The sequence below is a fragment of the Loxodonta africana genome, chromosome 9 (assembly GCF_030014295.1).
Source record: "Loxodonta africana isolate mLoxAfr1 chromosome 9, mLoxAfr1.hap2, whole genome shotgun sequence".
NCBI lineage: Eukaryota > Metazoa > Chordata > Mammalia > Proboscidea > Elephantidae > Loxodonta > Loxodonta africana.
The window spans coordinates 14,452,860-14,465,882 of record NC_087350.1 but is presented as its reverse complement, the minus strand read 5'-3'; the positions used below and the strand labels follow the sequence as shown (position 1 = coordinate 14,465,882).

The 13,023-nt window shown below is 56.7% G+C and overlaps 1 protein-coding gene across 2 annotated transcripts in view; it reads left to right on the top strand.

Annotated features, from left to right (window-relative positions):
* The window catches only part of PHF2 (PHD finger protein 2), an 86,731-nt gene extending 83,498 nt beyond the window's left edge, over positions 1-3,233 (top strand). For both annotated transcript variants that reach the window (XM_064291050.1, XM_064291049.1), the window contains exons 21-22: positions 303-714; positions 1,605-3,233. In XM_064291050.1, the coding sequence (XP_064147120.1) occupies positions 303-714; positions 1,605-1,693 (501 nt within the window). In that variant the 3' untranslated portion in view covers positions 1,694-3,233. The remainder of the gene's footprint in view (positions 1-302; positions 715-1,604) is intronic.
* The last annotated feature ends 9,790 nt before the right edge of the window (positions 3,234-13,023 follow it).

Sequence of the window (13,023 nt, the reverse complement as noted above, 5' to 3'; positions counted from 1 at the left end):
CAGTGCATCCTGGTGCCTTCTGTGTCTGACCTCAATCCCTGCGGTGAGGTGCGCCACGCACAGGGAAAGAGGCGGACAGCGGGGCATCAGTCCTTCAGACACTCTGCAGCCTCTGTGTGGCCCTGGGGAGCCCTGGGCTGGTGTGCAGGCACAGCTGGCCTCTCCTGGTCCTCAGGGCCCCTTGCTTAGGCTCCCCAGCTGGGGCTCCTGGCGCTGCTGGCATCTGGGCCGAGGCTTGTTAGGGCTGCATCATCCTTTGAGGACTGAGAATGCACTGGGTCACGGGCGTATTTTGTTCAAAGGAGGAGCAGAAAAGCAGGAAGAAAAAGAACACCAAAAAGAAGCTGACTCCAACTACCACCTCCCCCTCCACCTCCTCCACCACTCCCGCCAGCACTGCCTCCTCAGCCTCCGCCTCCCTGGCCTCCACCGCCTCAGCCTCCACCTCCTCAGCCTCCACCTCTGCCTCCTTGGTCTCCACCACACCAGCCAGCACCAGCACGGCCAGCAGCCAGGCATCCCAGGAGAGCAGCTCGCCCGAGCCCCTGCCGGAGGTGCCCAGCAGCAGCCTGGCGGACCACGAGTACACGGCGGGGGCAGGCACCTTTGCAGGGGCCCTGGCTGGCCGTGCCTCCCAGCCCATGGCCCCGGGGGTCTTCCTCACGCAGAGGCGGCCCTCTGCCTCATCCCCCAACAACAATACCGCTGCCAAAGGTACGTGCCTACTGGGGGATGGCCCTGGCCGGGCTTCTGTCTGTGTAGGTCACAGCGTCAGGGGCAAGCGGAGTGCGCTGGCCAGCATCGCAGAGCACTGAGACCTGGTGCTGATCCCCCTCATTCGAAGTGCTGCCCCCAGGGCATCCAGGCATGCAGGGGAACACACGGAGGATGTAGCCAGCCAGTGTGTGGAAGACGTGATCTCTAGAGATGCAGAGACACAGGCCCTCACTGGGCTTGGAGCCAGGAAAGGGGCTTTTTGGGTGCCTAGGAGTTCGGTCCAGCTCCTCAGAACCCCGTCCTCACTGTGGGGTGGGCTGGAGGCGGTATGGGATGGGGGTCTGTCAGGGACAGGGAATGGCACTCGGGCGAGGCTGGTATGGGAAAGCAAAGTCCCAGGGTAGGTGGCGGCTCTGTGTGGAGTGGGAGGTCAGGTAGCTGGCCAGGTCGTCCGTGTATGACTGTGTAGAATGCTGGCTTGCAGTGGCTTGAGATGGCCACTGTGTTGCCAACAGGTGGGGCAGTAGCCCCACATCACAAGGATGGTGCTGTCCTGGAGCCAGACCCTTGACCCCCACCATGGCCTGGGGTGAAAGCCTCTGGGGATATCTGGGCTTTTGCATATCACCAGCCTGCTGGCCCCACTGCCATTGCCCCTCTCTGGCCCAGCCTGTGAGCTGGGTGCTTTGTCAGTAGTGTGTGATTTCTGAGGCAGACGGGGACCCCAGAGCAAGGGCCTCACAGCCCGTTTTATGGGGGAAGGGCTCCAGAAGGGATCGTGAGTGCCCAGGGCTGCCCTGTTTGTTGGCCTTGGCAGGGCTAGATACTGCTTCTCTGGCCATTTTACTCATCTTTCTTTTTGTGTCCTCCTCCCCCCATCCCTTTAGGTAAACGTACAAAAAAAGGCATGGCCACCGCCAAGCAAAGGCTGGGGAAAATTTTGAAAATCCATCGGAATGGAAAACTGCTCCTTTAAAGTTTGGAAAGCCGGGATTCTTCTGCTCCGCTCAGGACCCCCTGGAGCCCCGCTAAAGCATCTGCCCCCCTAGGACTGTGGCTGCACCACCTCACCCAGGGAGGGCTCGCTTTTTCCTGGCCACCATCCCCCACACACGAGTGTTCCTACCTGGAGCAGGAGGACCGTGCCGAGCACAGTTGTCCCTCGTTTTGAATAGAGACGTCCTATCTCCAGTTGCTTAGAGTGACCAGCTCCCCAAAAGCTGCCCTGTTAGTTTGAGGACCATTCAAGGTTCCGGAGAGTCTCTAGGCACCCCTTGAATGTGGGTGTGATTGCAGGGCTTCTGCAGCCCTGTGGGGAGCATGAGTCCTTCGAGGAAGGATGTGTGAGCCAAAGCTCACCAGGCCCAAAGTCTGAGCTGGTCACAGTCTGGTAGCCTCCAGAGGCTTAAAAAAAGGCAAAGGACACCAGAGAGAGAGAGAGAAAGAGAGAAAGAGGCATGTGAATGTGCCCCCTTCTCTTCCGGAGTGGTTCTCAGACAAGTCCAGAGAGCATCCTCCCAGTGGGTGGGTGGCAGGAGGGATGGGGGGCCGTGCCCTGAATGCACAGGAGCAGTTCTCGGGGAAAGCACAAGGGCACCAGGACGGGCAGCAAGGTCGGGGTGTTAGCGGACAGGAGCCGCTGTGGGGGCCCTGGGAAGGCACGGGCTCAGCCACGTCTCGGGGTCCGGGGCCCCAGGCTAAGCCACATGGGTGGGCCTGGCCCAGCCCGGTGGCCCACACTCCTGGAGAAGCACTCTCAGCCATGGCACCCCCACCCTGGGACTGGCTTGGCCAGGATGGTGGACGGGGTGGGCCGAGGACGAATGGATTAGACACTGCTCTGTCTCTGTGTGCTAGCGTCTGGTGTCGAGTGCGTGGATCCTACCTGAAAGGTGTGTCCACCCATCGGCACAGAGAGGCTGGATTTGTTTCTCAGGCAATCCTGGATTTTAATTTTAGATGTATTTCCTGAAACATATTTTTCATAGAATGTAGCGTGTAAATAGCTTTTTAAATAACTTCTTTTTTATAAGAGTCAAAGTATCTTTAGAGATTTCTTTCTATAGAGTCCTTCATTAACATTTATACGAGTTTTTTGCCGAGTATTATAAAACATTTGGGTTCCAATGCTTTTCTTTTCCTTCTTTCTTTTTATTAGCTTTACTTTTTCCTTTTAGGAACTAAGGTATTGCCTGAAAAACAAGTGATGTTTGTGCAGCCTTATCCTCTGTCTCCACAGAAGCGAATCCTACACACAAGATGTATTGCAGACACGTTTTAAAGACGAGTCTTCAACTTTAATACCAGCTCTTTGTTTTCCTTGTATGATGAGGGGGTTGGGATACAGTTATTTTACTAGCACCTTGTGAAGTGTTTCTGTGTTTTGTGATGATGTAATTTATTAATGTTTGTAGCTTTTTATATTTGTACATTTCTTAAGAGCTTTGTTTATATACCCATTATCCGGATGTTACATCCACAAGAAACAGCTTCGCGGAGGCCTTATTAACGCCCATGTGTCCTGTTAGGAGGGACGTGGTCCCAAGAACCATGAGGCTGGGGGAGGAGGAGCCTCATGGGGTCCCAGACTTACTCAGAACTGGTGTTTTTAAAGTTTCTTTGCCCCTGTCCTTGTTGGGCATTTATATAACTTAACCTGGACATCCAGCTGTTCTCTTTTTTAATTTTATTATTATTATTATTTTGGCAACATGTACATTTCTAACAAAGTTTATCGTGGCTGTTAAAGTGTTTTATTTCCCAATTCATATTACTCTTGTATCAAGTCCATGAGGTCTAAGACAACTTAGATCAAAGTTTTAAAAAAGTAAAAATATTTCAGGTTTTGTACAGAACCATGTTTGTGGCCTTTGTGTCATTCATCTTGACGGTGAGTGTGGTGGGGTTTCTTCCAGGAGAGGGCAGATGGCCTGGTGGGCAGGTGGCTGGGTATCATGGGGCTGGCTGTGAGTAGTGGGCAGTCTGGCCTTGCCTGTTGGGCACTCTAGGGCTGGAGCCACCCTCAGCTAGGCTGCTGGAGGGGGCAGAGGCTCTTGGTGGGCCCGGGGGAGGGTAGTCTTTGAGCCCCTAGGCCTCCTCAGAACTTCACAGGCACAGGTATGGTCTGAGTTCAGTGGGCACACCTGTGTGCACCCCAGGGTGGGACCTGGCACAGAGAAGGCACTCAGCAAGTGCGCTCAGGGCTTCAGTCTACACCTACTTAAAACCAGCAAACAAATAAAAACTTGGAGCCCCTTACAGAGGCATTGGGGCAACACGAGGACAATGAGGGGCACTCAGTGCACCCATGGCGGGTGGTGGCAGGGCCACAGTAGGGGGACAGACACAACATCAGAGACAACTGGTTAACTACCTACAGGCAGCCACTCTGAGCGCCGAGAGTGCAGTGAGACCGGGAATTAGGTTAATACCACAGAGACTGGCTGCGGGCCTCCCGCACCAGGTGCAGGTCCTGATGCAGATCCTGGCCCTGGAGGTGGGTGGGGTCTGAGCATGTAACAGGGAGGTAGGTGGGCATTGGGAAGGGTCCTCAAGTCATCTCATGAGCTGAAAGTGCCCCCCCCCCAGTTACTACAGTAAGCGGCTGGAGACCAAAGGGCCAGACAAGGGCACCCAGTTTGTAGGTAGAGGTGGGTGGAGCCCGCCGTGGGCACCCTGACGGAGCCTGGAGCTGCCCCCCCATGGGTAGAGGTAGGTGGAGCCCCCATGGACATCCTGACCGAGCCTGGAGCCCCCTGTGGGTAGAAGTCGGGGGAACCTGCCATGGACAACCTGACTGAACCTGGAGCCCCCTGTGGGTAGAGGTGGGTGGAGGCTGCCACGGACACTCTGGCCGAGCCTGGATCCCCTGTGGATAGAAGTGGGTGGAACCTGCCATGGACACCCTGACTGGGTCTGGAGCCCCCTGTGGGTAGAGGTGGGTAGAGCCCCGCCATGGGCACCTTGACTGGGGCTGGAGCCCCCTGTGGGTAGAGGTGGGTGGTGGCTGCCATGGACACTCTGGCGGAGCCTGGAGCCCCCTGTGGGTAGAAGTGGGTGGAACCTGCCATGGACACCGTGACTGAGCCTGGAGCCCCATGTGGGCAGAGGTGGGTGGAGGCTGCCCTATGGACACCCTGACTGAGCCTGGAGCCCCCTGTGGGAGCCCAGCGGAGATGCTGAGCAGAGCTCTGTGTGGCCTTGGACAGGCCCCTTCTCTCTGAGCCCTGGTTTCATTGCCACTCTGTAGGATGCTCAGGGGTAGACGCTCCTGCACTGAGGCTGAGCCCCAGGAGGAGGCCCTCCAGGACTGAAGACTGAGGTTAGTGGGGTGGGGTGGGTCTGGGCTCCATGCCCAGAAGGCAGCTGCCACCAGGGGGCGTCCTAGGCCCAAGTTGGCCTGCCAGGTGGCCGAGTGTCTCTGGCATTGTTGGGTCTCAGCAAGAGGTGGGTAGCTTCCCAGGATGGGGGCTCACGCCTTTCTGGGCAGCAGTGCTGGCCTGCCCAGATCCAGCTAGGTTCTGCCCTGTGACTCTCCAGGGGTCGCCTCACCCTCAGCTCCACAGATGTACTGGGGTGGTAGCCCTAGAACAATCTCTGCAGACTGGGGCCCTAAATCCCCCACCATGCGCCGCTTGGTCAAGCCCCCTGGGCCTAGTGTCCTTGAGGCTGTGCTGTCAGAACTGGGACCTCCTCAAGGGTCGTGGAGAGGTGAGGACCTGAGGACTTCTAGGCAGGGAGGGCCGCCCTCACTGAGCTGGCTGTGCTGCCCTTTAGTGCCTCCTGTGGAAGTGGTGGCCTGGGCGGGCGTCTTGCTCTCCCTGGCTGGGTCCTCTGTGCGTGTGTCTGTGCACGGGCCTGTGGGCATGCCCTTTAGGGTGATATCTGTAATGCCTCTGCTGCTGGGTGTGCTGCACAGCTGGTAGACACGTTGGGCAGGGGAGTCTGCTGCTCTTCTTCCCTGCTCAGTGCTGTCAGGCAGCCCAGGACAGGAGTCCTCAGGCCCCTCTCTCCTCCACTCTGGGACCTTGTCTGTGGCCTGGGAGAGAGGACCGTGGGGCTCAGAAACAGGCCCACGGACCTGGCCCTCACCTAGCAGGTGAACAGACGGGGCACTGTCCCTCCCCAGGGTAGGCCAGGAGGGTCAGCTCTGGGGTCCACAGGGATTCTGTGACCTGGCTTGTCTCCCCCCACCAGCAGTATGGTCCATTTTTACAGACTATCCAGTGTGGCCTCAGCCAGGGTGCTTTTTGTCTGGGCTTTTCTCTCCCTGATTACCTGAATGGCCGTGGGGCACCCTCCCCTCACCTTTGCCCTGTCCTCAGCCCACATCAGGCATTGAGGACTCACAGCATGGGCAGCCAGGATGGCTATTCTTGGGCCTGGGCCCAGACTCCGAGCCATGGCCTCCAACACTGCAACTCTATGAAGTGCAGATGGCATAACGTGGGCAAGAGGCCTAGAGGACTCAGAGAAGACCCTCCCAGGCCCTGCCTAACCCAGCCTCAGCTTGCACGCTAATGACACAGTGCCAGGGGAGCTCTCTGCAGGTGACCTGACCACTCATTATCACTGCTCAGCCCTTCTGACCTATGAGCTGTGAGGGGCTGGGACATTCACAAACTTGTGCACCACCACCACTACCCAGCTCTCCCTTCGCCTGTGTGGCAGCCCTGAAGCCCTTGAGATCAGCACCCTTGACCCTTGAGTAAGAAGGCTGCCTCAGAGAGCTGTCTGACCAGCAACAGAATTTGCAAAAGCAAACCAGGAACTCCTGTGGTAAGCCTCTGGGCTTCTGGGGCTTTTTGTACCTGCAGCGTACCCTGGCTTAGACTGAGAAAAAAAAAAAAAGCCTGAGACACCGTTAAATGGTACCGGGTGGCTCGGCAGGTGCAGCCAGGGGCCTGCCCAGTAAACACAGCATAAATAAACACACTGCCCTATCCCCACTTCTCCAAAGCACAGCGGGACTCCACAGTCACGCCCTGTGTTGCTGGGCGCTGTGCTGTGTCCCTGGAGCCTCCCCCTGCCCCAAGGCCGACTACAACCCAGAAGGAGGTGTTGTCTTAGCCCACATACTGAGGAGGACACCAAGACTCAGAGGAGGGGGCTGACTGCCCTGGAGCTCTACGGCTGGGCACAGCTGGGCCAGGGCTCAAGCCAGCTCGGGGCCCACTCTATCACCAGCTCCCTTACACCATAGGTGGGCAGTGGCAGGGATCAAAACCATCCTTCACACCTCCAGGCGGAAAGCGCACGTCTGGGAGGTTCCTGGGTTCTAGCCATGGGGGATGGAGACACTTTCAACCAAAAGAGCAAAGGCCTGGGACAGGCCAGCAGCCTGACCTGGGAGTGACCAGGATGGGGCCCCACAGGCAAAGCCAGAGGTGGGGCTGGGGCCGGCTCAGGGAAGGGCCTGGGGCCACTCCAGGCGGGAGAGCACAGCCTTTCCCTGAACCCTATGCCCCATCAGGCACGTGTTCCCATCATCTCACAGTGGTGGGGAGCTCAGCACCTCTAAACACCGGCTACTTGGCACAGTTCCTCCTGTCTAGGTGTCCAGACCTTTCTGCCCGAACCTGCAGTTGCAGATAAAGGGTCCAATGTAGACTCCACGAGTCACAATCCACTGGAACACAACTGGTTATAATGCCCATGCAACCACCAGGGGGCAGACGAGGGCCAGGAACGCCAGGCGCCTGTGGACCAGGGCCTGTTCCTGGCTTGTTCAACGCCCAGTGCCTATGGGCTGGAGCCAGTGGGGGGCACCACACAAGGATATGGGCTGGCGTGGCATCCGAGGGGCGAGGGGCACATACCCACAGGTAGGAACAAGTAATGCATGTGTTGTTGGTGCTGAGAGAGAGGGAGCAGTCGTGATCAGCTGAGTGCTGAAACCATGTGCCAAGGACTGCTTTAAACCCCCGTGTCTCACGACAGCCTCACAGTCACCCTGAGGCAGGTCCTGTGACTGTCTCTGCTTTACAGATGAGGAAATGGAGATGCAGAGTCACGGCTGGTGGAGGGAGAGAGTGGGGAGGTCCCGCGGGCCTGCAGGACAAGAAGCTGCACTAAGGCGGTAGGGGTGGGGGCTGCCAGGAGGGGGGCAGAGGGACCTCAGGTGATGCCTTGGAGAGGGCTGGAGCTGGGTGGGGCCCAGCCAGGAGAAGGGGAGGAGAGGGGGTTGGGTAAGGGTAGCAGGCCAGGCTGCGAGGCGGGCTTAAAGTTTATCTAAAGAGCCCTGGTGCGGGCCCACCCCCAGGCCAAGAGTCTTTCTGAAGGAGCCCTCCACCTCTGCTCCTGGCCCGCCACGCAGCTCTGAGCAAGGAGTCTGCTTCACGGGTGGGGACACTAAGACTAGCCAGGGGGCAAACCTTGTCCATGACACATGGCTACAGAGGGTCTCTGGACTCTGTGCCCATGACCTCTAGATGCTGCAGGTGCTGTGAGAGGGAGAGGTGGGAGAGAGAGTCGAAAGGTACCCAGGGCCAACAAAAACGATGATGCAGATTGACAAACATAACCTGTGCCCCGGCGCTCACAAAGCCCTGTCCCCTTAATGCTAATTCCCAATGGTGATGACGAGACAAAACATGCAGTCAGACACACCATGCACCAGTGTGACATACCAGGTTTTAACACGTCCACATCTCCTGAGCACCTGCTATGTGCTTTCACATGCAAGTCACTGTCAAGTCCCCAAACCTCTGCCAATGGGTGACAAAGGGGCGATGCTATGGACTTGGGGCTGTGGGCCACTGGCCAGTCCGGGCTGGGAGGCCTCTGAGATGACCTTTGAACACAGCCCTGAACAGTCTGGTACGAAAAGGCCGGAGGGAAGGGTGTTCCAGGCAGAGGGAATAACCAGTGCAAAGGCCCTGAGGCAGAAGTCAGTGTTGAATGCCTGGGGAGAGCTGGGAAGCAGCGTGGGAAGGGGCATGACGGAGAGGGCCAGGGTTAGGGTGAGGCCCTGTCCCTCAGAGCCCTGACCCAGGCTATCTCCTGACTCCGAGGCTTGATCGCTGGTCAAAGGGCCTTGGGTGGGTCCTAGCCTACCCTGCCTGTGTGATCTCAGAGAGCGACGGCCAGACTCCACGCAGGTCCCTTCTCCTCTCCTTCCCATGGGCCCTCGTTCCCACACTCTGCTGGGTGAGCAACATGGAGCCAGGATGGCCTCTCACCTCCCCTCACCCTCCCCGAGGGCCTGGTTTGATGTGTGAGTGTGTCATGTCCCCCTCTGGTCATTTCCAGTTGGCTTCCTGATGGCACTGGGGCAGGAGATGTGTTCCTACCCCAGGGCCCTGCCCTGTGTCCTCTCGAACATACTGAGGGGCCACACCATGGCAGCCTGCAGAGAACAGCTTACATATAAGGGCAGATGTCCCAGGACACTGTCCAGCCCAGGGAGGTCAGGCTTGTCCTAGAGCTTCTGCAGGAACACACCCCCCAGGCCGCCCCCAGTGCAGTGGGCTGAGGTGGAGCTGCAGGTGGAGGCCAGACCCTGGGCAAGTTGCCATGTGTGCCCACCAGTCAGGGCTTGAGCCAGGCGTCTGTCCCAGTATACACTCAACTGTACCAAAGCCAAAGAAGCTTCCAGTGTGTGTCTCCTTTTGTTTTTCAGAGTGGATCCTTTTTTGTGACTTGCATGTTTGCAGGCTGGGCTCAGCCCATGACATGTTCCCAGAGCCTGAGGACAGGAAGGACAGAGGGCTGGGCTGTGGCGTTTGGACCCTGGGCGGGCAGTGGCCAGCAGGCAAGAGGACGGTGGAGGTGAGCCCAGGCCAGGCTGTCAGAAAGCCTGACAAATGGCCTCCATAAAGCCTTGGCCTCGTCAGCCGCCTGCTGCGAGGCCTTTCCCAGGCTGAGTCCTGCTGGCCGCCTCATCCAAACAACGCCAGGGGTGCCACCTCGGCAGAAAAATGATGCTTTTCCATTAACATCTGACACGGATTTGCAGGCCCCAAACAGACTAGTGTGCGTGTAAACACTCGGCCACGGCTGGGCCCTCGCCCAGCCCCAAAGCAGCCTTCTTGTCATTAATTGTCCGCTGCCGGCCCAGCCGGCCCACGGCCCCACAGCCCAGCCAGTGTTATTTCAAAGTTGGAATCCCTCCTCGCCCCCCGCAAACTGTGTTTACCAAACAGCGGATCTGTCCTGGGCTTTTAGGAACAGAAGAGGGGGGTATGCCCCGTTTCCGCATGTGGGGCACCCGGAACTGGATAAGGAGCCTCCAGGGCTGATGGTGAGGTGGTAACTGTGTGATGTTGGGCCTCGACTTCCTGCTGCAACGTGGTAGGGTCACTGTGACCCCCTGAGGCGGCCATGAGAGTGAGGTGAAGCCCAACAGGGGGTGCCTGAAGCGCTGGGGCCTGGCACACGCGGGGACAATGCACACTCAGCCGGCCAGTGTCTTTGCCCTGATTAAAATTCTCTTGGACAACTTCCTTGGGGTGCAGGTGGTGAAAGGAAACAGCCCTGCCGGGAGGCGTGTGGTGCTCACACAGCAGCCCGATAGCACTGCCCGCTCCACACTTTAGTGTTTTCACTTATTTTGGTGGATTTAGTAAGCGTGTGAGGCCACCTCTAAATTGTTACAGCGTGTGTCCTTTTACCACGAAGAGGGAGAATTTTGCTTGTGTGTTGTCTCGGATCAGTAGTAGCTCATGTGGACGCAGTTAATCCCTGTGTCTTTTCGTCAAGAGAAGCTCTGTGACCGGGCAGCAGGTCTCCCACATTTTGCAGAGTAAGCTTCCAGCTGCTACTTCCCACATTTGGATTTCCTGCGTCTTTCTTTCCTTCCTTTCTTGGTCCATTCCTTTTCCGGTTTAGGAAAACTGCCTGACTGTGCTCTCGCTCTTGATTCCTCCTCTGTAACAGGGGCCTCCTCTTACCTCCCCGGTGCTGACAGGATTAAAGAGATGAAGGGACACCTGGCTCATCGAGGTACCTGCACAATATTCACTGGTATCATTAATTGTCCTCAAAAAGGTAATTTATTTCACCTTAAAAAAAAAACAACAAGCAGCAGCTGTCAAGTCAGCATCTACTCCTGGCGGCCCCATGTGTGTCAGAGCAGAACTGTGCTCCACAGGGTTTCAAAGGCCGAGTTTTCAGAAGCAGGTTGCCAGGACTTTCTTCCGCGGTGCTTCTGGATGAACTCAAACCTCCAACCATTTGGTTAGCAGCAAGTGTGCTAACCATTTGCACCACTCAGGGACTCCATCTAGGGAAAAACCCACTGGTAGTTCCTCATTATTTACTTTGACTTCTTATTCCTTATTGTTTATTTCTTAGGCCATTTGACTCAGTCCACTGTAAGTCATGCTTGAGGGCTGGGATCCCCATAAGCTGGGCCCCATCAGTATCCAGGTGTCTGTGGTGTGTATCAAGTGGAAATTTGTTCTCCCTGTTGGTGGGTTAAAGGAGCCCTAGAAGTGCAGTGGTTAAACGCTCTGCTGCTAACTGAAAGTTCAGTGGTTCGAACCTACTACCAGCTCCGCAAGAGAAAGATGTGGCAGTCTGCTTCTGTAAAGATTCACAGCCTTGGAATTCTATGGGGCAGTTCTACTCTGTCCTGTAGGTTCCCTACGAGTTGGAATCGCCTCAACAGCAATGGGTTTGGCTTATTGGCGGGTTAAGAAGCCCTAGTGACACAATGGTTAAGTGCTTGGCTGCTAACTGAACGGTTGGTGGTCTGAATCTACCTGCTGCTCCGTAGGAGGAAAGTCTGGAGATATGCTCCCAACAACAACATGGGTGGGTTACTCCTGCTGATCTTGTGTTAACCACTTGTAAGAGTTTCAATCAGTTTCTCAGCACTTGGCTCCTGAGGGGTTTCTAGGAGCAATGGCGGTGAGGAGGGGGCACTGGCACTCAGCAGGTGCAGATGAGAAGGCTCTTAGCAGGAAGGAGATCCTGCTTTGCAAATCCAGCACCATACAGCCTTAAGACAGTCGCCTCATGATGTTTCCTATTCAGGCTCCCCCCACAGTCACTTCCCACTGGGAGGGCCTTGGTCTCCTGTCTGCCCACACCTTGCCCTCCCATCATCAGGACTCTAGGACTTTCCAGAGGATCAGGCCTGGTGTGAGGTGATCACAGTGTGGTGACAGTTTTTGGTTGGCACCAGGTCCAGGTTGCACAGAACAATTGCAGTGCACTGAGTGTGTTTGTGTGACTTCAGCACATGGAGAAAGGAAAAACTTGGGTATTGAAGATGCAGGGAGAGGGAGCCAAAAGGAGAGGGAAACAAGGCAGGTGGCATCAGAAGGGCTGACTTATAAGGAGACATAGCAGTCAGAGGCGAGAGGGTGCTCCAGGAGGGAAGAGCACTGCAGAGGAATGGAGCTGGAGCACACGGGATATGGTGGGAGGGGGTGGTGGGTAGAGCAGGAACCTCAGCTGCCCAGTTCTTGGGGCCTTGCAGGCCAAGCCTGGGATCCTGGCGCTGCAGACATAGGCTGCCTGAGATTTGGGGCCTGTAGGGTATAGGGGCAGAAAGGAGACTCCAAGAGGGTCCTGGTGAGGTCTCGGGAGGACCCAGGGGAAGGAGCACTTCCTAGGGGCTCTCAGAGACAGTCTTGGCAACTGGTTTAGTTCAATTTGGAGTGTCCAGACATCCTGGTTGAGGCTGGCTGTCTCGGTTTTAGCATTGAATATCCTGCATCCCGGAATTGCCTCTGTACTGGACAAACCAGAATAGCTTGTCACTAGATCCCTTTCTTCAGTGGAGAGTGACCAGGCCTGGGGTAGAGTGAGGGATCCAGGGTTACCTGGGTTGGAATCCTTTCCCAGGCCCAACCCTCTCTCAGTGAAGCAAGAGCTATTGGGAGCAGGGGTGTACTTGGGTGCCCCCAAGGCCTTTGAGCTCATCCTGCCCTCAAACCTACCCGTACTTTGAAACACCATTTCCTCTGGTCACTCTCAGCTCAACCACTTTCTCTGGCTCCCCATTGCCTACCAGATCCCAACGTTCCCTGCGCTTTATCCTCTTGTGCCTCAACTCCCAGGACATGTCACCACCGAGGCCACTCTCTGTCCTCGGTCTTACACTGGGCAGTGCTGGGCCCCTGGGCCAATCAGCCCTGGCCTCATGGCTCATGGGTTGGGCAAATGGACTGAATGGCTAGGGACCCTGGAGGAAGAAGGGGTTGACATCCTTTGGAAGGCCAAGTAGGGGAAGCAGGGGCTTTTAAACAAAGAGATGCTTGAATGGAGTCTTGTGGGAAGGGAGCATGGCCCCCAGAGAGCTGGGGAAGGGTAGGGAGAAAGGAGCTCCAGGTGGAGGGACTAGCACAGGAGTGGGGA